The sequence below is a fragment of the Rhododendron vialii genome, chromosome 3a (assembly GCF_030253575.1).
Source record: "Rhododendron vialii isolate Sample 1 chromosome 3a, ASM3025357v1".
Lineage (NCBI taxonomy): Eukaryota > Viridiplantae > Streptophyta > Magnoliopsida > Ericales > Ericaceae > Rhododendron > Rhododendron vialii.
In genome coordinates this window covers 24312977-24338693 of record NC_080559.1, presented here as the reverse complement: position 1 = coordinate 24338693, position 25717 = coordinate 24312977, and the positions used below count along the sequence as shown (strand labels likewise).

Sequence of the window (25717 nt, the reverse complement as noted above, 5' to 3'; positions counted from 1 at the left end):
CTCAGTTTTACGAACCCAAATCTGTCTAGTCTTACCCTTTTCAACATTAGTGGTCATGGGTTTTTCAACATTAGCATGCGAAGGCATCCTATGTTTAGGCCTCTGAAAATACTCCCTACGATTGTTCAACTTAGGGTAACGGGGAGGTGTCCTATGATAGCCATGAAGGGCAAAGCAGTACGGACGAATATGGCCTCTAAGTCCACAATGATGGCAAATGGGCACAAAATAATTATGACTGTAAGAACGAGCTACATGTGCATGTGAAGTGTATGACTCATGCATCTTCCTACAATACGGTCTAATATGGCCAGTCATACCACAAAAATGACAAGTGGGGACAAATTGATTAGCAATAGGAGAAAAAACGTTAGACTTATCAGTATTAATAACCTTAGGTTTTACCTTCTTGCGCTTGGGATGTCCGCTTATCTCTGTTGTCATTTGCTTATTTGTCATAGGAGAATTAATCATGGTCTGCATGCCATTCGCATTAGTCTTCTCACCTTGACGTTTAGTTTCGTTTCTCCCTATCCATAGAGTTGAAGACGTTGCATGATAACCAAGTCCCGAACAATCGTTAGGTCGCCGTTGGATGGACAGAATATGATCCAACACTTTGGTCCCTATCTGTGTGTCATCCTCTGATTTATCCTTAGATTTGGAGCTAGTAGTCAAAGCTTTATTTTTCTCAAGAAGGAGCTCAATTTCTTTATTTCTCTCATCTCTCTCTTGAGTGCGTTCATTCAAAATATTCTCTAACTTCTTAACCTTATCAGAAAGCTTTTCACTCGCCTCTATTAATTTTTTACTGAAAACATGGAGTTTGTTGTACTTCTCTCTAACATCATCTATGTCATCACAACTATCTGCCTCGCTATTATCTGTTTCAGACCCACTCGATTCAGAATGACCATGTGAATTTAAGGTTACTCCAAAGGCCAAAAAGTTTCCTTTATCAATTTTATTTGCCCCCTGTTCTTCATTTGATTCATCAGAATCGCTATCATCCCACGTTTTAGTGACAAAAGCCTTCTTTTTCATTTTATTTACACACTCTTGGGCGTAATGACCAAAACCATAGCACTCGAAACATTGTGGTCCCTCAGGTGGTCCTTTTCCCTCCCTTTTATTTTTTCCAGAAAATTCTCCTTTTCCTTTATCATTTTTCTTTTTCGTACTATTTTTAAATTGTTTGAAAAAAGCTTTCATCTCCTCAAGATCGACATCGCTATCACTATCTGAACCTTTCTTATATTTTTGAGTACTTTTAAAAGCAATCGGAGTCTCCGAAGGTTTTACTTTGGGTTTAACAGGTTCAGATTGTAATAGGTCAGCCTCATAAGTTTGGAGAATCCCAACTATTTCTTGAACAGATTTTTCTTTTAACTTTTTCTTACCCTCTAGCATAGTAACTTGAATTTTAAATCTATGAGGTAAGGAGCGCAAAATTTTCTTAATAATACGAAAAGAATGAATTGGCTCACCCAAGTTCTCGCAGCTATTGACGATGGCGATGAGCTTGGAGTAGAATTGATTGAAGGTCTCTTCCTCCTGCATTCTGATGGACTCAAACTCTATGGTAAGTCTTTGCAACTTAGACTGCTTAACAACTTCTGTCCCCTCGTGGCAAGTAACCAGAATCTCCCAGGCCTCTTTCGCAATTTCACAGTTAGCTATTTTCCTGTGCTCATTTGTGTCAACAACAGCAAATAAAATATCAAGTGCACGGTTATTAGCCTGAAGTAAGGGTTTTTCTGTGACTGATAACTCAGATGCAGTTTTTTGAACCGGCTTGTCGTCAACAATTTTTGTGGGTCGAGTGTAACCCAAAATACATGAGTCCCAAATTTCTTCTCCGACTGATCTCATTATAGCCTTGATTCTAGATTTCCAGTAATCAAAATTATCAGCATCAAGTATAGACATATTTCTAGACATGTGATTCATGTTCATATTCATGATGGATCTGCTCTAGAAAAATAAATTCTAACGGAAGGAGCAGCCCGCTCTGATACCAATTGAAAAAACAGGGTTCCTTAATAATCCGTAAAAAACCCTAAAAGTCTGAATGCGAATCACTAAGTTATTCTACCAGCAAAAATCACGCAAGCAAACAATCCCACAACTCAAAGATATACGTGGAAAACCCCAGAATGGGTAAAAACCACGGGAAGAAATCAAATCACTATAATCATTGTGCAGTTACAAATATACCTATCCAAACGGTGTAAATCCTCACAACGTTCTAAGTACTACCTGCCGAGTCACACGTACACCGCACCCAGTGATCTTAATCGCCAGCGGCCTTGAGTCCACAAGCCCTCCAATAAACTAAAAGAAATTCCTTCACAAAGAATAGCTCTTCAAAAAACCAATTGCTTCCATTTCCTCTGCCGCCGCACCTATATCACTACTGGCTCGAAGAGCTTTTGTTCTACTTATACAATTCCAAACAAAAACCTTTTTCTGTTGCACTTTTTTCCCGTACCCTAGAAGCAAAATAGGAAATAGGAAAACTATCATGTGTGTCTGTAGCCTCCGATGGATATTTGATTGATATCCCGATCAATCCGTTCCGATTTAGCTCCTTTCCATTTGCGAAGCCATTCTGCCTTTAGACGTTTGATTCACTCTCACTCAATTACAAATAAATAGATTCCTTCCACTCTAATCCTATACAAACTCACTAGCCTATAAAAATAATAAAATTACAACTCGATATAAAATATGCGTTTTGTCATACGGAATTGCCAATACAATTAAGACTACAAATTTGGTCCTTACAGAAACAATTAGTATATGATGAAAACAGACTCCTGTGGGAATTTTAAATAGACTGGAAGGAACTGTTCTGGAATGACGTTCACAAGAAGAAACCAGCATGCACTGACCAAGTCACTGCATGCTAATTTGACCTGCATACGTCATTACTGGACACGCGTATGCTAGTAAGCTCAAACCCATAGTTCTTATTTTCAACCCTCTGGGCTCTGAAAATAACCAATACACACCCAGAACAAACCAAACAATTCTATATACAACTTATATACAGTTCTAAGCAGTCTAAATGAGCTTAGAGGCCATCAAAAGAAAAGAACACCCCATAAACAGTGTGGGAATAAAACAGAGGCAAAGGCTTAGTTGCTATGCAAGGGCCACTGGTCAGGATTGGGCTAGCCACTGGTCAGGATTGGACTAGCGTACGTGAGTAAGCTACGCTATTGCCATACGCCAGTTCAAGCTACCTGACCAGTGCTTGGCTTTACACTTTCTGGGTTTTGAGACATGTTCAAAGGATTCCAGAGGCATTCCATAGCAGCAGAAATACATATTGAAAAGTATAACTAGCAGTTTTAACAAAGTAAAGCAATAGACTGATTCTTAGCATGCTCACAATGAGATATATGGAAGGAAAGACAGAAAAGAGTTAGACAATGATCCTCACGCCAGTACTGCACATACTGTCATTACTGACGTACACGTACTATCGACTAGCGTGCACCAGTTCCAACCATTTACGGCTTTAAACCTTGCTAGCTTTAGGGTCAAGACTGGTATTGATTACCAGCCTTGACCCTGCCAGCCCCTCTTAGGGATCAGAATAGAGAGTTTTTCAAAGGTGATATACCATTGGTTTTGAGTTTGGAAGGTGTTTGAGCTTGAATAATGGCTTGAAGGTTGTATAGAGAATGTAGGTGGATGGATGGGTGTTACTTGTATTCCTTACACAAGGAGAGAATGAACAAGAAACTTAGGGCTTAAACTTGAAGTTAGAGACAGATAGAACTTAGTAACCAAAACTTGTAACTTGGTGAACTAACCTTGTAACCTCTTGAATGGGGAAAGAAGGGGGTACAAATAGGAAATATGGGGAGTGTAACCAACTGCAAAGGGGTTGGTTGGCCTTGGCCAAGAAGTCTTCCTTCATTTAATAAAGGAAGAAAGGCAATGGGTGGCATGAGAGAGGGGAAGGGAACATCCCCTGACCCAAGATTGCTTCTCAAACGAATGTGCGGAGTACATGGGTGCCACAAAGTCCTGTGAACGTGGTTGTATAAAGGTGATGGGACTACCTTTGACCAGTGTACACCAGTGATTGACCTGTGTGCGCAGGTCCAAACCTGGTCAATGGTCAAAGTTAACCGATGACTGACACGTGGTAGTGGATCAGCGCACGCTAGTGGATAACCAGCGTATGCGGGTAAGGTTTAGGCTGAGGCCTTTTGGGTTAGGTTTAAGGGAATCAAAAGGGGGTTTAACCACTCAAAACTCAAACACACTAACATTCCCGGGGTGTTCTTGATCTTACTCATCATCGGGGAATCAAATATCGTAAGTAAACTAATCTGGGAAGCCCAAAATAGGGTGTCTACAGCCACTTAGGTGAACCGGTTGTATTTCATTCTATTAAGTGGATGACAAACATATTTGGGCATAAACTGACAGTCATGAATATGTTTTGAACTAAAAGTTTTGATTGTATAGAGCAAAATGCAACTTGTTCACTTGCCTATCAACATCTGATTAAACTGCTTATTTACAAACATGTTTTTCTTTCCGAGTTTTACACTATGAACGGTACGTCTATTGATTGTGGAGATGAAGTGGGCTTACAAAATGACAATTTGGAGGAATATAAAAGGCTGAGGTATGAAGAGGAGCTAATCTCATAGAAATTAAGATTAGTGGTGTTTGGAAGCCAATTATTTTTAAAATTTTGAATTGTGGATTATAGATTATAGATTTTTGAATTATAATAATAAGTATTCATAAAAGTGTTTGGATGATAAGTGTATAACAGATTTTGTATAAGAGTTTTGTAATTGAAAGTATATAAATTACAAACTCCTTCATAGGCGATTTTTGAGTTCTACGTTCTCCAATTCATTGTTAAGTAAAGAGACAACACAGATTTGAGAATAATTGTAAAGCTTATATTCCTTGATACTATGAACATGTATTTATACAAAATATACAAGCCAGAAAAGGAACGTGTCAATTATACAGATCCTAGGAATAAGGAATGAGATTGACATATTGAAGCAGTAAATTAAGGTGAGGAATCTTTGATTGTGGATCTTGGGTCTTCTTTCCTAATATGCCCCCGCAAGATCGTGCTTCCATCGGAAACACCGATCTTGGAACGAAGTAGCATGAAGCGTGACTTGGCCAAAGGCTTTGTGAGAACATCAGCTAGTTGGTCGTGAGTGGAGACATGAGCAACATTAAGAGAGCCAGTGGAGACTTTATCACGCACAAAATGGTAGTCAATGGCAATGTGCTTCATCCGAGAGTGGAAGACAGGATTGGCGCACAAATATGTAGCACCAAGATTGTCACATAGGAGCCGTGGAGGCTGAGTAGGATGAACACCAAGTTCACCAAGAAGATTGGTGATCCAAGCAAGCTCGGCAGCGGTGGAGGCGACGGAGCGATATTCTGCTTCAGTGGAAGACCGAGCCACGGTTCTCTGCTTTTTTGAGCACCACGAAATTGGGTTGGTCCCTAGGAAAATGACATAAGCAGAGATGGACGTGCAATCATCACGATTGCCCGCCCAATCGGCATCGGAGTAGGCCGTGAGACAGAGTGGGTGGGAGCGTCGAAGAAATAACCCGTAGGAGATTGTGTGCTTCAGATAACGGAGGAGGCGCTTGGCAGCAGTCCAATGTGTTTGTGTAGGGGCATGCATGAACTGAGCTAGCTTATTAACGGTGTAAGCAATCTCGGGCCGAGTTAAGGAGAGATATTGCATACCACCAATCAAGCTGCGGTAGCTGGTGGCGTCGGCAAGAGAGGTACCATCTGAAAGAAGCAAGCGGGTAGAGGAGCTGAGTGGTGTGACAGACTCCTTCATGCCTTCCATGTTGAAGCGGGCGAGAAGATCGCAAATGTATTTATGTTGGGAGAGAAATAAGCCATGGCCGGTGGGAATGACTTCAACTCCCAAAAAATAGTGAAGGGAACCAAGATCCTTGATGGAGAATCGGTTGGAGAGAGATCCAATGACGTTGCGAATAAAGGTTGGAGAATTCCCTGTAATTAATAAATCATCAACATAAACAAGAAAAAATACAAGGATATTGCCAGTAGAGTAGATAAAGAGAGAGGTGTCGCTCTTGGAGTTGGAGAAACCAAGAGAGAGGATGAAGGTCTTCAGTTCTTGAAACCAAGCCCGAGGCGCTTGCTTGAGACCATAAAGGGAACGGTGAAGCCGACAAACATGATTAGGCCGAGTGTTGTCGACAAAGCCTGGGGGTTGAGACATAAACACCTCCTCAGATAAATGCCCATGAAGAAAGGCATTATTTACATCCAATTGCTGAATTGGCCAGCCATGAGAAAGAGCAAGGGTGAGAACAATACGAATAGTGGTAGGCTTGATAACGGGGCTGAAAGTCTCATGATAGTCAATACCAGAACGTTGGTTGAAGCCCTTTGCAACAAGCCGAGCTTTGTAGCGGTCAATGCTACCATCAGGGCGCCGCTTAACTCGAAAGACCCACTTGCACCCGACGATATTCTGAATGGATTGGCGGGGAACAAGTTCCCAGGTTCCATTGCGAGTGAGAGCATTGAGCTCTTCACACATGGCAGCTTTCCATTTGGGATTGGCGAGGGCCTGAGAAACTGAGGTAGGTTCGAGGGTTTGAGGAAGAGGATGTTTAGACACAGCATAAGAGAATTTGGTAGAAGGTTTGGAAATATTGTTTTTGGAGCGTGTGGTCATGGGATGGATGTTGGGAGGGTGAACATCTGTGAGAGGGTGATGAGAGGAACGAGATGGAGAGGGATCAAATCTGGAAGCACCGGGTTGCGGAGAGGGAGCAAGAGATGCATCGATTGGAGAAGGGTCCAAGTTGAGATCCATAGCCAATGGAGGGCCGCCAACGTGTACAGTGTCAGAAGATGTCTGGAATGAGGGATGGGATAGAGTGGAATGTGGGGTAGGGGAGGAGTTACCATTGGCAGGCTGCGGTGATGTGGGAGAATGAATTGGGAGTGTGGTTGGTAACTCAGGGGATGAGGTGGGTTTTGTTAAACTTGAGGACACAGTTTGGGAAAGGGTGTCAGAAGCAAGTGATGTAAGGGAAGGAGTGATCGCTGCCCATTTGGAAAGAGTAAAATCATTCACTTTGTCATGCTCATTTAGGGGAGTCAAAGAGGGAAAATGATTTTCAATAAAGTGAACATGCCGGGAAAAATAAATTTTGTGATTTGTGGGTTCAAAGCAAATATAAGAATTGTGAACATTTGAGTAACCCAGAAAAAGACAAGGCTTTGACCGTTGTTCGAGCTTGTGATTGGTGTAAGGCCGAAGCCATGGATAGCAAAGACACCCAAAAACCCTCAATTTGGAATAATTTGGTAAAGTATGTAATAGGCATTCAAATGGTGATTTATTATCAAGGATCGACGTTGGAAGCCGATTAATAAGATAAACCGCAGCATTGAAAGCATAGGACCAAAGAGAGAGAGGGATAGATGCCCGGTGCAAAAGTGTAAGACCGGTCTCAACAATGTGGCGATGACGACGTTCAGCGGAAGCTACATGCTGTGGTGTGTATGGGGGAGAGATCAAATGTTGAATCCCATAATTTGCAAACATAGTTTTTAGACCTTCGTATTCTTTGCCACCATCAGAATAAATAGTATTTATGGTGGTTTTGAAGAATTTTTCAATCATGCTTTTAAACTGTGGAAATAAAGAGAAGACATCAGATTTATATGCCATTGGAAATAACCATGAATATTTGGTATAGTGATCGACAAAAATAACATAGTAAGAATAGCCATCTATTGAGCGAATAGGGGATGGTCCCCAAACATCCGTATACAATAGATCCAAAAGACATCGACTTTTTAAACTTGACACACCAAAAGGTAGTTTGTGACTTTTATTACAACGACAAGAGTCACAAAACGATTTATTGGAGACATTCTGACTTGATTGCATAGGGAGTTTATTAGAGGACACAATTTGACGAAGGACTTTGGATGATGGGTGACCAAGGCGATCATGCCAATGATCGAGAGAAGCTTTGACACTGTAACACGCTTGCTTTGTCCTGGGATGGATCTCCCTTGTGCTTGACCACTCGTACACATCATTCTTGCTCCGGCCTTGAGCGAGAGGTGCCCCCGTAGTTAGATCCTTAACACAAAAGGAAGAAGGGTAAAACTCAACTGAGGCATTATTTGTTTTGCAAAATTGGGATACTGAAATTAAATTCTGTTTCATGGTTGGAACGCATAGAACATTAGAGAGTGAAAAGGAATTAGTAGGAGTAGTGAGAGTGGATATGCCAGTGTGTGTAATAGGCAAACCTGTGCCGTCACCAATCACAATATCGTCGGGTCCTTCGTAGGGCTGCTGAATCGAGAGGTTGTTCAAATCAGCGGTGACATGGTGAGAAGCACCAGTGTCAAGCAGCCAGTTAGAGCTTGAGCTACGGCCACCACCACCCGTGGTTGTGTGATTGGCTCTAGGCGGAACGGGCAGTCCGAGTTTCCGTTTCAAGGAGTAGCACTGACGAGCATTGTGACCAACATTATCACAATATTGACAGATCACTGTAGACCCTTTGTTGAAGTTATTTCCCTGATTATTGTTGTTGTTGTCATAGCGCTGACCACCTTGGTTACGCTGACCACCGTGATTGCGCTGACCGCCTTGGTTGCGCTGACCACCTTGAGATTGATTTCCTTGCCGCTGCTGATTGAAACGAGCAGCATTAGCAGTGATAACAACAGGGCTGCTTTGTTTACGCTTGAGGAAGGATTCATATTCCACAAGCTTATCATGAAGCTCCTCAAAGCCTATGACAGTGTCTCGCGCTCTAATTGCAGCAGCGAGTTTATCAAATTCTGAGCCAACTCCATTTAAAACATGAAGAGTAAGGTTGGAGTTGGATACTGGTGCACCAATGACAGCAAGCTGATCAGCGATGCCCCGAATGGAACCGAGATATTCAGCAATAGATCTTGTTCCTCGTTCTTGAGAGAGTTGATCGGTTAACCCCATAACCCTAGAGGAGGACGGATTAGCATAGTATTTTGCAAGGCGATTCCACGCCTCAGCAGCAGTTTTTGACGAACTGACCATTGATATTACTCGATCTGAGAGAGATGAGAGAATACCATGGAAAATCAACTTGTCTTGTCTCTGCCATAGAGGGAACTCCGGGTTGGAAATTTGTTTTCCATCAACTGTCAACCCCTTAGGTGGACAGGGGTTCGATCCGTCGATATATCCAAGTAGATCGTAGCCAAAGAGCAGTGAATCAAACTGAGCTTTCCATGAAGGATAGTTCTCTGGAGTTAACTTGACAGGCAATTGTGTTGTGTTGAGGACAATGAGATTGGTTTGGCTAGGAGAGAAAACCACAGCTGGTTGACTGGTCGAAGATGTATTCTTTTCTGTCATGGTGAGATAAGGATTTCAAAGAGGAGGAAGGCAGGTTTAGGATCGTCTTAGAGGACTCGTGGGAGTTTATGATTGCTCTGATACCATAAAGAGACAACACAGATTTGAGAATAATTGTAAAGCTTATATTCCTTGATACTATGAACATGTATTTATACAAAATATACAAGCCAGAAAAGGAACGTGTCAATTATACAGATCCTAGGAATAAGGAATGAGATTGACATATTGAAGCAGTAAATTAAGGTGAGGAATCTTTGATTGTGGATCTGGGGTCTTCTTTCCTAATATTAAGAACGCAATTTGGCATAAACCATTTCACAATCACCTCCAGAACAGTCGAACTTGGAAAATACAAAATGCAAAATGCAATACGATCAGTTATAATGTGGAACAGCTAAACATGCCCTTACTTTCTTTAAGACTACAGGGATGACAAATGTGTTTGCTCATTTTTAGGATTGGTGGGAATATTGGGTACTTATTGGTTATGGTAGATGATTTTTATCGATTACTATTTTGTTCATAACAATTATATCTAATAACACGTTAAAAGTAATTGTAAATACTTAATTTCTGAAGGGGCTATTACAGAAATCACTTTCAGGACAAGGCTTAAAAAATTGGTCACACCAAAATCATTTCTCCCTAGAGTACTAGCTATCTCTAAAAAAAAAGCAAGTGTTTTATAGTGGGGCCTAGTTAGCAATTACCTAATATAGGTGGTAAGTGAAATTACTCCCTTAACCTTTCATGTTGAAAAAAAATAATATTGTGGGGTCCCTTTCTTTTACTCCTAGGCCATGTTTGATAAGTGTGTTGAATTAAATGGGATTAATAAGGAGATGAGATTTGTAAGAAGATGGGATTAATAATTTCGAGTGTAATCCCAAGTGGGTTTTTGAATGTGTAAGGATTAAATCATGGGATTGTGATTACCAATCACAATCCCTTGTTTGATTGGAATACCAATGATAGGATAACAAATTGCATTTTTCAATTATACCCATGGGTGAGAAACCTGGTCTATGCATGGAAGGAGAAATTTTTCTGTGTCGAGCAAGTATCACGTGGTACTCGCTCGGTGCATCCGGGACATCCATTTCAGTTTTGGACGGCTCGAATTTGGAGAGAGAAAGAGGAGAGCGAGTGATGGGGTGAGAGGAAAGAGAGTGCTTTAATCTAGGCCGTCCAACACACTTTTGAACGGCCCGGATGTGGGTGCTCGGCACTACGTCAATCGAGTGACGTCGTACCCACCCGGCACCCAAAAATTTCTTGCATGGAAGACCCCACTCATGAATTTGCAATTTTTGGACAATTTGATTTTTTTTTATCCAATAAATTTCCAGGTTTTTTTGGAAAGTCAAGCAAAAAAATTAAATGTTCTATTTTTCAATCCGTTTGAACCAATGTGAAGATCTTATTTTTCTGATAATTTTATCCTAAAGGGTTATAATTAATTTTTGACTCTAGGGCTCTTGTTAGTTAGCTGTAAGAGATATTTGGTTCTACGACTTTCCTAGGGCTAACTAACGAGAACCCTAGAGTCAAAAATTAATTATGACCCTTTAGGATAAAATAAAATAAAAAAGATAAAAAAAAACAATTTTATATCCATGTGTCCTTGCAAGATTGAGAACTAGAACAACCACGGCTTTACCCTGGTCTTTTTCTTAGTGGCTATGGACCGGTCGCCTACACACATAGGCATAACTTCCTTGAACTTTACCTCAGACTTGCCACAACTGTCGGGCTAATGAACTTTTCGAGCCCACACAATCGTGTACATGCATGGGTTGCTCGGATAACACATGAAATGTCCATGCAAATCACTAACCCATTAATTTGTTGGAGCCTAACCAAATGATCCAAATTACTTAAGTCTAAGTTACTAGAAATAGCTTACATGATTCCTTATAAGCAGGGACGGACCCACGTGGGGTCCTTTGAAGGCATGGCCCCCACTCGATTTCGTACAATTATATTAATATTTTTAAATATTTCAATTATACTATATTTAATAAATTCATAGTGGTGTCCAAATAAAAATCTTGAGATTTTCTTTATGAGGATATTCGTTTGATATATTTTTTAGAGTGCTAAATTTTCACACCATTTTTTGTTCAAACAACCCCTTTTTGTTAATTATAAGTTGAAGTTATGCACATATATACTCACTAAATTGTTATTTTACTGCCAAAAAATGTATTAGTTAAGAAATAATAAACATATGGATTAAGTTTAATATTTGTGTTCTCTCACTAAAATAAATTTTTGAATCCGTCCCTACTTAAGATGGCTTTATGGTAACAATGTTCATATCCAACACAACGATCAATACACTGGGCTTCTCATCTATAAATATAAGTGATGTTACTTTTCTTTAATATTTTGTTGACCCTTACATCATTGAATACATAATTTATCCAAAAGAAGCTTGTGGTCATCCGATCTGTATCCCACGGCAGCTAAGGGCACAAGGAAGTCATTGTATTGCACTACAGGATTATAAACTTATTACAGTACTAGTTTGCAATTTGCAATTTGCATTGAGATTTTATTGCCATGATTTGAATTTTTTGTATAATTTGTTGAGTTTATCGTCAAAAAATGAGCATATAATGTCAACCAATTTGATTGAAAATAAAATGAAAAATTCATATCATGTCGTTGAGAGATCTCAATACAACTCAGGATCAACGTGCACTAAACAACGTATGTAGTATTCCAGCGCATTACAAGAATCCCTTGTCAGTTACTAGATCGAAAAGTCTCGCAGTAGAATTTTAAAGTTGTACGTATCAATCATGACCTAAAAATCAATTCACAACATTATTCTGAAGCAAAAGTGACACGCGCTTATCGAAAGGTCATTTGAAAAGAGTGGGTGTATGGGCCAGGGTTGGTGGGTGACGTTTTCTACTAGGCACTCTCCTGTTTTTTTTTCGTTTGTGTGTTTTTTTATTACCGATGTAATGCAGACCAATATCTCTACTTGTAGTGATTTTTCAGTGCCGAGCGGGTACCGAGCGGGTATATCTTACGTGGTATTCATTCGGTGCATGCCGCGCACCCGAGCCGTCCAATACATTTTTGGACGGCTCGGATTAAAATATTCTTTCTCCTTTCACCCAACACTTTTTCCTTCTTTTTTCTCACTCTAAATCTGAGCAGTTCAAACACGCGATGGACGTCTCGGATGCGCGAGCGGACATCACATGATACCTGCTCGGCACTGAAATTTTTTCCCTCTACTTGACTTTTGAACAGTAAAAAATACGTTGACTGACAATAAATCAAGGATGGAGTTAATGATTTTCGGATGGTTAGATCATTCATCTGCACCTTTTTCATTTCTACAAGATTTTTGTATATAGGCATCCTTTCATGGTCAGTACTCCCAACCGTTTCAGGAGTGACCAAAGTAGAACAAAGTCACTCCTAACCGTTCAGGAATCAGGAGTTTAATGATGTCAACTTGTCAGGCTTTGGGACCCTTGAGAGAGTGTGGTCAAAAAAGGGTGGCTTGATCTAGACTCTGATTATTCAATGCCCTACGGCACCACATGGTGTGTACTTTTTTTCTTTTTTTTTTTTTACCATATGTTATGTAGTGATCCGTACCGGATAAGCTGCTAATCTTCCATCTCAATCACATGGCTCAAAAGTTTTTTTTTTTTTAAAATTTTTGAAATCCAAATTCATAGCCAATAGCAATTAAAGGATCCAGAGAATCAATTTACAGAGAATACAACACGAGCAGGGGAACATGACCTCGAAATCAAGCATCGAAATCTCCGAAAACCAAAACCCTGAACTACAATAAGCGCACGTTCCGGAATAGCACCTCATCAGCGTATCCCGATATAGCACATGACAACAACCCAACGACAGCTACTAGCAATTCCAGAGAATAACTAAAAACTGAAGTTCAACAGCCTCATTTTATTTACATTTCAAAATAACAGTCATTTACAAAGTACAGCGGAAGTCTATCAAGAAATAAACTTTACATAACCAACTATTGTCTAAAACTAAACTAAACAAATATCAACTACGGGCCGGGAGACAAGACTCCCACAGGTAGGGGTGAGCATAGTCCGGATTGGTTCGGTTTCATAGTAAATCAAGAACCAAACCAATACTTACAGATTATGAATTTGGAGAACCAAACCAACCTACAAAAGGTATAGAATCAAACCAATCCAAACCATTAAAATGCGGTTCAATTTCGGTTTTAAATCATGGTTTGCATGTATAGAAATTTAGGGTAATTAGTCTTGGTAGTGAAGGAATTATAGAAATAGGAATTTGAATTGGAATTGATTTTCATGTATAGAAATTTAGGAATTGGGCCGTAGAAATTGACTGCTCTGGTGATGTTTTTTGTGTATAATAAATTAATAATCATAGGAAATTAGGATTAGGTTTGATATATAGAAGTTTAGTCTAAATTATCTTGGTAGGAAAGGAAAAACAAATATTGCGGTAGATTTAATAGGATCAAGAAAATTAGGAAAGTAGTTAACTAAAGCTCTCAAATTTATTTGGTGAATCATAATTAAATTGTATATATATGTATATATTATACGGTTTGGATCGGTTTAAAACCATAACCGTGAACGTGTATCCACAAACAAAATCATATAACGCGGTTTCTAATTTTTTTAAACCATGACCAAACCATACTACTAAAAAATCAAACCAAATCTTTCGGTTTGGATTGGTTTGGACTGGATTCGCGGTTTGACGGATTTTTTGCTCACCTCTACCCACAGGCCTCAACCACGCACTTCTTGAGCGAGTTACAAAACGCGACTTGTAGTGAACACCGACCTATACCTGCAAAACCGGAACCCAAAACGAGTTCCAGGAATGTATATGAGACATGGATGTTGTTCAATAGAATCTATAAGTCCAAGTTCACCATTAATTAAGCATAAACAAATAACCGACACATAGTCTTTAATCCGACACAAAGTCACTAGCTCGACACAAAGTCATAATTTTGGCATAAAGCCATTGATTCGACACAAAGTCCAGCCTTTGGCCATTGTTGCCCATCGACACGAAATCACAGTTCAATATCACAAGTTCAATCCAATTGAAGAAAATCTATGAATCGAACACTCACCTCGGTCTCCAACAAAAAGAAAAGCCAACACAAGCTCACTCTCTACGTAGAGTCGTGGTACTTGTCGTCGCTTATGAACCTAACATTCATCATATGTTACCACACATGTGAGTATTAATGTGGGAATAGTCATAAGAACGAATTTTAGCAACTACTTGCTTATACTCCTTAACAAAATATAGCAATAGAAGCACTAACTTCAACCAAGTCTAGCAACTATTTTTCAGTTCTCAACAATTTGAACTCGAGTTCCAATTATCACAGCCATATTCCAAGCAAACATGACCAGTTTCAACCATTTGAGTTCAATTACAGCACCCTAAGGGGTGTTCTATGCCTCTAATCATATTTTTAGCATTCACTATCAATTTCCTGCACTGAAACACATATTTCCTGCACATATCACATATTTCCTACACCTATCAATGGTTTTCAGCAGTTATATAAGCGAATTCAGCATCCAATGTCAATTTCCAGCAACCAAAACTCAGGTTCAGCACCTATAAATCCAGTTCCAGCACCTAAGTACTCCATCCGTTCCATAATATTTGTCCAGTCCGCAAAACAATGACGTAAAAATAATACAATTTTTGCAAAAAAAAATTAAAAGGTTTTTTTAACAATTTACTAGATATTGACGAGTTCTTTTAATTTATGAAAAAAATTTAAATTTTTTCTTGAGAGAAATGATTTATTTTTTAGTCTCCATTTTGCGGACCGGACAAACAATTTAGGACGGAGGGAGTAATTGTTTTCAGCATACAAACTACTTCGAGCTACTAATTTCAGCACATACAAGCAGTTTTCATAGTAAAATTTCCTACAGAAACTCAAGTAATAGTAACTTAGTCACCAAATCCAAGTTCCAACATCAATTTTTCTACTTCCAATCTCAAATGACTGTTCCAGAAAGAAAAGAATGCAAGCAAGGATCAAACTTGATTTTCTAAGGCACCAAAAACCCTCCTGGTACAAATCCAACAGACCCAATTCAAGAACATGAAAATTACCTAGCTTTTCAAGTATAAGAGACATCAAGGAAAGAGAAAGAGAATAGCTTACTGATTTTGGTTCAATTCCCTTACTCCTCTCTTCACTCTATGCATCCCCCCCCCCAACGTGGAAGAGAAGTCCCCTGCCTTTGGTTTTTTTTTTTAATTTTATGTATATAACAGGTGTTATAAAAGAGAGGCTATCACACACATGCATTTTAAATAATTGCACTTCACCTCCTTAAGTTATAAAGAGAACACTTAAGCACCTAAAGTTAATAGGATGTTACAAAGGCCATAGCAGTTAGCCCACAAAATGATGATGTCTGCCCAGCCGAGAAGAGGACATTGCCATTTCTGGACATTACTATCCTCATAGTACACAGACGAGGGAGAGATCACTGAGAAGCAGCCACTCAAACACACCACCAGCGACCTTACTGTAGCCAAAAAATTCCAAACCACGGGTTGAAGGCTAACGGCTATAATCTCTAGGGCCTCCGAAGCACCAACCATAAAGACTTATAGCAATAAGACTAAGAAATAGAAATAAAATTGAAACAAAAAAACACCTCACAATACACAAACTACCATCCTGGAACTCCTATTCTTGCTAACCATGCACGCACCAAACAAATGCCGACAACCACAACCGCAAACCTGACCCACGAACTCGAGACGTACCCCCGATGACGGAACATCAGTGGCTACGCAGTGGAGATGACAGAGGAGGTGCGACAGTGGATGAAACGAGTTAGTCTAGGTGACTAGAAATGTCAAGGGAAGAAGAGAGTGGAGTGTGGAGAGCGAGGGGGCAAGAACTCTGATTTAAGGCCGACGGAAAGGAAAACCCCACTAGGGGGAAACTCGATCCCCCCTCTAGCCACCCCATTTAGGGAGGAAACCCTAGGGGAGAGGAAGGGGAAAGGGAAGGGGAGGGTAGGCAAAGGCGGCGGCAAGGGCTTGGAACAAGAGACTTGGAATTTGCAAGCTCTTTGGTGAAGGATGGTACAGCCAAACAAACGGCTCAAAAGTTATACTACCTCCGTCCTAATTTAATTGTCTTTTTTGGGAGTTCGTGTCACTTTTCAATTGATTATATCTTGTAATTTATAATGTTTTAGGTGATTTTGAAAATATTGTATTATAGAACAAATCGAGATCTATCAAACAAGATTTATTGAATATAAAATTTATTATCAATTTAAAGATATAACTAATTTTTTTATTCAGTTGAAATAGAACTGGGATAAATAAATTAGGATGAAGGATGTATAGCTCAGGTTAATAATACTCTAGTTGAGAGACATTACTTTATATACCATTTGACGTTTACATACTTCCTCCGTCCCATAATATTTGTCCGGTCCGCAAAACGGAGACGTAAAAATAATACAATTTTTGTAAAAAAATTCAACAATTTTCTAGATCTTGACGAGTTCTTTTAACTTAAGAAAAAAATTTAAATTTTTTCTTGAAAGAAATACATTATTTTATAATTTTCGTTTTGCGGACCGAACAAATATTATGAGACGGAAGGAATATTTACCCGATGTGACATTTCCCATTTTGTGTTATAGTTTCGTAAACCTTTTCTTGGGTTCCCCCACGAAGTGAGGTGCCCCACAGACACCAAATAATTTTTCCTTGATCGAACTTCTTGTGGTGGGTCCACAGACACCACCCCTCACTTCCAGCACGCATCGTATACATCCAGGGGGACTATTGAAAATGTAAGGCGAATTTTTGGTAAAGAAAGGCTGCTGAATTAGGAAATTTTCAATCTCTTATCCATGGAAAATACAAAATTCTACGAAATGACTGTTCTGCCCCTTTCTCTCTAACACCACTAAAAACACCCCGACCAGATCCCACCTCCCTCTCTCTCTATATAAGACCCCCAAAACACCCGACCCAAATCCCACCTCCTCCCTTCAGCTTCCATTGACATATAAACATCTCTCTCTCTCTCTCTCTCTCTCTCTCTCTCTCTCTCTCTAGAATTTCCGGAGGCTTCCTCGGGCTCGTTCTACCAGAACTGGCTAACCCACGGGAAAGTCTGGAGGAGTCAGCCAACCAGAGGGTGGTGCTCGCCCTGTATGATGCCCTGAGCTCCCGAGACGTGGACACGGTGCACAAGCTCCTCGCCCCCGACCTCGAGTGGTGGTTCCATGGCCCCCCCACCCACCAGTTTATGATGCGCCTCCTCACCGGCACTGCCACCGCCTCCCCGAACGACTCCTTCGACTTTGCTCCCGAGTCCATTGCCGCCTTCGGCTCCACCGTCCTCGCCGAGGGCTGTGACCACGCCCGCTCCATCTCCTGGGTCCACGCCTGGACCGTCACGGATGGGATAATCACCCAGGTCAGGGAGTACTTCAACACGTCCCTCACCGTCACCCGCATCGGCTTCCCGGACCAGTCCTCCCCGTCCACCTCATCCATCACCTCCCTCCACTGTCCGTCCGTGTGGGAGAGCAGTCTCTCGGGTGGAAAATCCGTGCCGGGTCTCGTGCTAGCAATATAATACTTTCATAATTTTTACTTGGAAGTTTGTCGAGTCGTTAGTCTCACATCATTAAAACAAAAAAGATCAGGTGTGGCCGTATTAGTTTGATATCGTAGTGCAATAAAGTTGGGGTGCAACACGGTTTTACCGTGTGATAAAAGCGTGTGGGCTGCTAAGGCTATGTTAAGTGGCCCGTAGGGTGTGGTTACTGATTTGCCCCTGGTTTGGATTTTAGTTTGTTTTTGTACGTTTGTGTGCGTTTTCCCTTGTTATTGGGGGAGTGTATGGTGGTAGTGTTTTTAGCGTCAAGTTTAAGGTGTATCATGATGTGGACATCTCCCGATTCATTAGCCGTTATGTGTTTTGTTGGTCATGATATAAAATTACTTTCGTGTGATTGGCTTATTGATTTTCTAATATGGATTTAATCCGTTCTGTAGTTGAAAAAAACGAGAATTGTGGAAATACATGTCACTCAACCAAAAGCAAGATGATGGAGAGCTGACCAGAATGGACACTAAAGACCCAAAGCAAGCGTGAACTTATCTTCACGATAAACTTTACCCAAAGCAAGCGTGAACTTATTACTTGTTGTTGACTTAATTTTATACCAAGCTTTAGAACTCGATCCTTAAAATAAAAACAAAAAAATTTGGTAGGTATACACTATGCATTGAATCGTTAATATGATAAAGTTTAGTATCACATTTCCAAATTGTTTCCGACGAATAAATGAAGAGATGGCAAGTATACACTGTCCTAGAATTATTGCTTGTAAGTTGACCCCGACACTTGAGTCCTCAGAGAGTATACACTGTACACAGTTGCTTCCATTTGAGTTGGTTCGCAAATTTATTGTACCAATTGGGCTGCGGTACTAGCCTATTTAGCTTAGTTGTTGCAATTGGCCACCTACCTATGCTAATATGCTATGATCTCTCTGGAAACGCACAAGTTACAACTACTTCGGCTATCCACTTAAAACACCCTCTTTAATGAGAAAATTTTCAGTGCCGATAAGGTATCACGTGGTGCCCATTCGGTGCATCCGGACTATCCATTTCGATTTTGGACGGCTTAAATTTGGAGAGAAAAAAAATGAGAGGGAGTATTTCAATCTGATCAGTCCAATACACTTTTGGACGTCTTGCCTGCTCAGACATTACATCAATCGGGTGACGTAGTACCCACCCAACACTAAAAAATTTCTCCTCTTTCAAGCATCCAACCATGTTAGACAACCTTTTAGTTACCTACCTTTTTCTTCTGGTTTTTCCACGGCGGGACTTTTAAGGGCAAAGTCGGTTGGTTGTTGGACCAAAAGGTGAAGAATTGTCTAGGCCTTCTTTACAACGTCGCTGCGAAAGAAATCCGAGGGTACAGTGTGGATGTTAGACTTATACCAGGTTGCTCACTAAGGCTGTGTTCCAGAACTGAAAAAAGTTCTTATTTTTTGTCCCATAAGAACCCCTGTTCCACAAAGTGCTGGCTTCTTATTTTTTAAAAGAGTAAGACCAAAACGACGTCGTTTTCCCCCATAGCCCAACTGCGAAATGTCTTTCTTGCCCCTCAACCATTTTGTCTGTGTGTAGGGTAGAACCGGCTTTCATTTGACGCTACCCTATCTCTCATCCAGCAGCGAGTTCCATCTTTCCCAAATCCGCCGCCCCCCACCTCCTTCTCTCTCTCTCTCTCTCTCTCTCTCTCTCTGTGCAAAACCAGAGCTTCGCACACAATCAAGAAGACCGAATCGACTTCCTCCGCTCCGTTTTGGCCCATTGTCGAAGAGTCCGAGCCCCATCTGCTACGTAAGTAATCTCAAAATCTCTCTCCACCATTTAATTTGGAAATTAGAATTTGTGTGTTGCATGTTTATTCTTCTTCCAAGTTATCTTAAGGCTTCAAAGCTAAGGTTGGATATGTTGGTTACATGAAAAGTATCATCAACTGAATTTATTTGTTGGAACGTCATGCCAGATTAGGCCCAAGTCAAATGGAAATAGGATAACGAATGTTGTCATTAGGATAACGAAGGAGAGGGTGATCTTCTAAAGCTGGCTGTCTTCTCTTATGTACACAATCGATAATATCTCCACCTGGGCTCTGAGAAAGATCAAACAAAATGCCATTAATAACACCCAACTAGTCAACAAAACAAAAATCATATGAAAAAATGAATTGTTTCATCTATATAAACGTACCTCTAAGGTGAAGACAGGAGGCTTGTTGATCTTCTCCAAGTGCCTTTGAATCCTCGAAAGTCTGCACTTACCAACTTTCCTTGTGTGCTTGGTAGTTCTGTAATTTAAACCCACAACTTTTCCAGAGAAAATAGCAGAGGAGAAGAGAAAATGGAGAATTCCCAGTACTACTTGATCCTACTAGACCGAGGAATTTGGCTTTGGGCCCACTTGGGTTTGTTTTGAAACGGCCCCACGGTCGGGACATATCGCCTTGAGTCTGTTTTTCCCTCTATTTTATGGGTCAGTAATAATTTTAGTAGGGTTTCTTTACGCTGTCTAGGGGTAGAGTTGCGCCCTATTTATTCGGATTGTTCGCCTCTGGGCTGGGGCAATTGATTACTTTTTATTGAAAATAGTCTACAGAGAGTTTCTCTAAAATATTGTGTTTGTGATTGTCCTTCTCGCATCGTTCTTCAATTTCTCATACGCTTCCCCGCATCAAAAACTGTGCAAGACAGCCATTGTGTTGTGGAGATGAATGCAGATTTCTTTGTTTTCGTACGCAAATGTGTTTTTGGTCGTTTTCTTAACCTACACATTTATGACTACAGAAATATTCAGATTACAAGCATGGTCTCACCAAGAGGCGGACGTGGCATTAGAATTAGGTCAAGCCCCCGGAAAGGTGTCGCGCAATCTTCACAACTTTCAAATAGAAATGTCTTGGATCGAGCCAAGTGGACACCTAGTCTCACAAGGTGCTTACTTGAAGCATGTGCCGAAGAAAGTGACGAATATGGTCGAGCATTAACCGGGTTCAGCTCCCAAGGATGGCAGCGTATCGTTCTGGCTTTCGCTATGAAGACCGGAACAATGAACTATAAGAAGGACCAATTAAAGAACAAGCATGACCGACTGAAGGAGGAGTGGAAGGCATGGGTGTTAGTTGCGGAGGATACCAGCCAAACTGGACTTGGTAGGGACCCTGATACGGGTGCAATAACAGGACCTGAACACTGGTGGGCAGCAATGATTGCTGTAAGTATACACTTTACATTTGCAAAAACTGTCTGATTAGTGTTTAGATGATGTTTTGGTGCAGCTTTTTATTAAAATGCTTGCGTGCGAAACATGTATCATTGCGTGCCGAGATTGTGGGACCTTCCGTTGATAGCTAAAAGCATGATTTGTTTGTCTTGTATTGCTGGAAAATTGTACAACACAATCACTTGTCCCCTTATGGTCATTTGAGCAGTTTGCTACTGATATTTGGTGCTTATATGAGTTTCGTACTGATACTTGGTGCTGATAGTTTTTACTTAAAATAATGCGTTTTCTATAGGGAGTGATAGTGGATGTACTTTTAGGAGCTTTTCCTTTCGAGATTTTTGGAAATGGAAGAGAGGAAAGTGAGTGCAAAGTGGACATTGTTAATGATCTGTTGAAAAAGGAAAAATAGTAGTAACACACACACACACAATTGAAGCTGGGTTCAGATGCTATGTCAACTCATCCAGAGTAATGCCATGTCAATTTTATTCTCTTGGGTGCAATTTTCATTCATCAAATAGTAGTAAACTAGTCATACATGTGTATACTACAGATGGTCTGAAGAAATAGGTCTTCTGATATGGGTAAGCCCGGCTTTTGTCAGTCAATGGGCAGCCTTTTGCCAAATAAATAGGTCTTTTTTCAGCAGCTTTAATAAAAATGTTGGAACTACCAATTTTTTTCTTCTTTGTCAGGCTAGGACCTTATCCTTTCCCTTTAATAAAAATGTGAATGGCCCCCCCTCCCCCTTTTATTTTGGTCCTTTCCTTGGGGTATTTGGATCTATGTTTGACGTACAACTATGAGTGCATGGGAGGGGCCCCCTCCACCATTAGTCCCAACTATAAATGCCATTCGGACATTGTGGTTTCCTTGTGCAAACTACAAATACTAACATGTATAAAACTGTTTTGAAGAAATCTTTACTCAGAATAAAGGTTTGAAGATCCATTTGTGTGTTGCATTTGGCTCATATTTGCACAATTTAGGTACTACACTTTTTCTCCCTTTGTTTACTACGTAGTTGATTTTGTTGTGTTGTTTTTCTACTGTACTCATTGCAGCGAAATAGCAATGTTGCGAAATTCAAAGAGAACGGTTTGGAACATGAGGAACTCATGGCCCGTGTCTTTCGAGATGTTACGGCTATGGGAAACGAAGCTATGTTTCTAGGTGATGGCATTGACGACATTGCAGAGGGATCTGATGAGTCGGACGGACCGCGGGACCTTCATGGGTCGGTCCCCCATGCCGACGACTTGAATGAAACGACACCGGTTAGTAGAAAGGGCAAACAAACTGTAGGCCAAACGTCGAAATTGGGCAGTGGGTCTGGTGGGCAAAAGCGCAAGTTTACCGAGACTAGTGATTATGATTCCGGGTCCATTGCCCAATCACTTGACCGTTTCAAGTTAACCCCAAGTATACTTATTAATCGTCCAGGAAGATGGGGAGTGGACGACTGTGTCAAAAAAATTAAAACCCTGCCCTTATTCGAAAATGAGGGTGAAAACGAAGATTTGTTTATTTGGGCTTGTAGTGTTTTTGGAAGACAACAACATAAAATTGATGTTTTCTGCGAGGTAGAGAGCAGTAGCCGAATGATTAGATGGCTTCAGAGAGAGAATGCTTTGGCCGTAGCCAAGTACCTCAGGGCTCCCCCTGAAAAGAGAGGCCTTCAACCTCCCCCATTCCCTCCCTATCCCCCACAAAATCGGGATCCCCTATTTCCGCAGGGATCTGCACCATTCCCTGAGGTTTATCAACCATTCCCACCGAGTGGTCCCCCATTCCCTCCGGGTTACGAAGCATTCCGTCATGAGTCTGAACCATTCCGTCAACGTCCGCCATTCCCCCATGGTCCCCAATTCCCTCATGGTTCTTACCAGTAACACTTTGGCCAATGGGGTTGTTAATTTGAACTTTCGTTTGTGCACGTGGCTTGTTCCGTATGGGGTTGTTAACTTGAACTTGCGTATAATTTTTATTCGGGTTGCATGTTGGGACTATAATCTGTTAATCATTTGTGTTGTTTTCAGATGTTTTAATGTACTGTTAACCATAATTTGTGGCAGTTGGTTGGTACTGTATGTTGAAATTTGGAATGTTGGGGTGTAAAACTTCGGTACTGTTATGATATTCTGTTATTGCAATGGTTGATACTCTTGTATGTAGCTCTATCTATCTGTCGAGATATTTGACAAGTTTAAAATGCAGCATCGGTTTAATTTAGAGTTATAATTTTCAGTTTGGTAGGGGCCATGGATCCGTCAAGAGGTAACTACTTCGGTAACAACAATGAAAACGCTGGCGTAGGAAACAATTTCTTTGGTCATTATGCAGATGTCCCCAATGAGCAAGACAGATATGCGTATAACAATTATTACAACACTGCGGACAACGCATCCATGTTAGTTAATGGGATTGAACGGTTGTCGTTGCAAAACCCCACTGACTCGTTCAATGCAAACCAGGGGGTTTGGTATGGGTCAGGTACTCCTACATTTGTACAAAACACATCGAACTTCTTTGGAACAGCAAATGCATCATCATTGGATGGGTTTTGGAATGGAGGGCCAGAATGGGGAAATACAGATGGTAGAACATCCCTTGAAGGAATATCGAATCAATGGGCTCGGGTTCGTAACGAAGAGAGTCAATATGGGGGTCAATATGATGGAACGAGATACACAACTTGTAATAGGGACACACCTTCAACTTCACAAATGCACTCAAACGAAGCATTTTCTAGGGGTAATACACGTTTGGTTGCAGAGGAGGTTAATGAAGCGGAATCAGATGAGGTGGAGGATGACGCAGATGAATCGGATGAGGAGGAGGAGGACGAAGAGGAATCAGATGAGGATGAGGAGGACGAAGAGGAATCAGATGAGGAGGAGGAGGGGGATAACGAAGAGGAATCAGATGAGGAGGAGGGCATTAAAAAGGACGACTTCAGGAATGCCGTGCATCAACGAGACTTGTATTTCGTACAGCAAGTAATGGAGGAAGTCGATGAAAACCGCCCGAACAAAAAACAGAAGATACCGTACCTTACGTCGGCCAACAAAGGTTTGGAGTGGGTGATGTCAGCATTAAATTCCGAGAATACTAGAAAGTGTCCTGAAGTCTTCGGGATGAAAAAGGAAGTGTTTGAAAAGCTATGCAATGAAATGGTTAACAAATACGGCTTCAAAATAGGAACAAAACGTGCGGTCGGCGTAATTGAGAGCCTTGCAATGTTTTTGTGCTTATTGCGTGGACAGACCCTTAAACAGATCCAGGAACAATTCCAACGTGGGCAAGCTACTTGTTCGAGGCAGATCAACAAAGTCCTAAAATGTATGTTAAAATTGGCGGCGGACGAAATAAAGCCAAAAAGCGATTACAATGACCCACATCATTACTTGCAAGCTAGACCTCAATACAAACAGTTCAAGGTACGAAGCAAAAAAAAAAAATTATAACTTGGTTCAATCGTTAAATGTAAAGTTTTAAAATTCTTACCGACTCCCATGGGCATACAACCTAATGTGTTACGGAAATCGTTTACAGGATTGCATTGGGGCGATGGATGGTACTCATGTATTTTGCAAGCCTAATCCGAAGGATGCGAAAAGATTTTGGGGACGGAAGGGAGGCCACACTACGAACATAATAGCTGTGTGCGACTTTGATCTATGCTTCACTTTTGCCTCGCCGGGGTGGGAAGGATCGATGCATGATTATTTAATTTTCAAGGAATGTGTTCATGGTAAAGGCAAGAAAAAGTTTCCGCATCCACCGGAAGGTAAAAATGTTGGTAGTTGAAGTTTTATTATTTCAAAAAAATCTCCACTTATCAACTAGTTGTATTCATTTTTGTTTCTTCTTGGTTTTCAGGCAAGTACTATTTAGTGGACGGTGGCTACCCTAATGCAAAAGGATACATGGCACCGTACAAAGGGCACATGTACCACCTAGACGATTTTAGGCGCAGAGTGAGACGACACATGGGTGACCACGAATACTTTAATAGGTGGCACTCGTCACTTCGATCTGTCATTGAGCGAACATTTGGGGTATGGAAAAATCGATGGCGGATGATGAAGATTCCAACATATTATAACTTGGCGCTTCACAAGAAGTATGTTCTGGCTTCCATGGGCATACACAACTTCATAATCCGCAATTGTCCGGACGACGAAGAGTTGCAAGAAGCTTTGCTTGATGATGAAAACTATGATAACGATGATATTCCGGATATTAATCCCCGATCCTCCGAAATGGAGGCCGCTGAAGACATGCTATTTCCGCTACATGCGAATGATTCGAACATGCGAGAGGTGCGAGATGAAATAATGACAAACATGAAATTGGACCGACGACGACGAGGAAGAAGTTAAGGCGGGAATGCTTAGGTTCAGCTGCCCTTGA

At 40.9% G+C, this 25717-nt stretch overlaps 3 protein-coding genes across 3 annotated transcripts; all 3 read left to right on the top strand.

Annotated features, from left to right (window-relative positions):
- Positions 1–17438: 17438 nt before the first annotated feature.
- On the top strand, positions 17439–18473 carry LOC131319451 (wound-induced protein 1-like). The gene has a single exon (XM_058349685.1). It carries the CDS (start codon positions 17754–17756, stop codon positions 18084–18086), a length of 333 nt encoding a protein of 110 aa, XP_058205668.1. The 5' UTR covers positions 17439–17753; the 3' UTR covers positions 18087–18473.
- Positions 18474–20865: 2392 nt separating this feature from the next.
- LOC131318999 (L10-interacting MYB domain-containing protein-like) lies at positions 20866–23302 on the top strand. Its single transcript, XM_058349086.1, has 2 exons — positions 20866–21289; positions 22366–23302. The coding sequence occupies exons 1-2, from the start codon at positions 20882–20884 to the stop codon at positions 23191–23193; spliced, it is 1236 nt and encodes a 411-aa protein (XP_058205069.1). The 5' UTR covers positions 20866–20881; the 3' UTR covers positions 23194–23302.
- A 260-nt stretch (positions 23303–23562) lies between these two features.
- Positions 23563–25717, top strand: LOC131321246 (uncharacterized). The gene is made up of 3 exons (XM_058352250.1): positions 23563–24741; positions 24857–25091; positions 25184–25717. Exons 1-3 carry the CDS (start codon positions 23563–23565, stop codon positions 25684–25686), a joined length of 1917 nt encoding a protein of 638 aa, XP_058208233.1. The 3' UTR covers positions 25687–25717.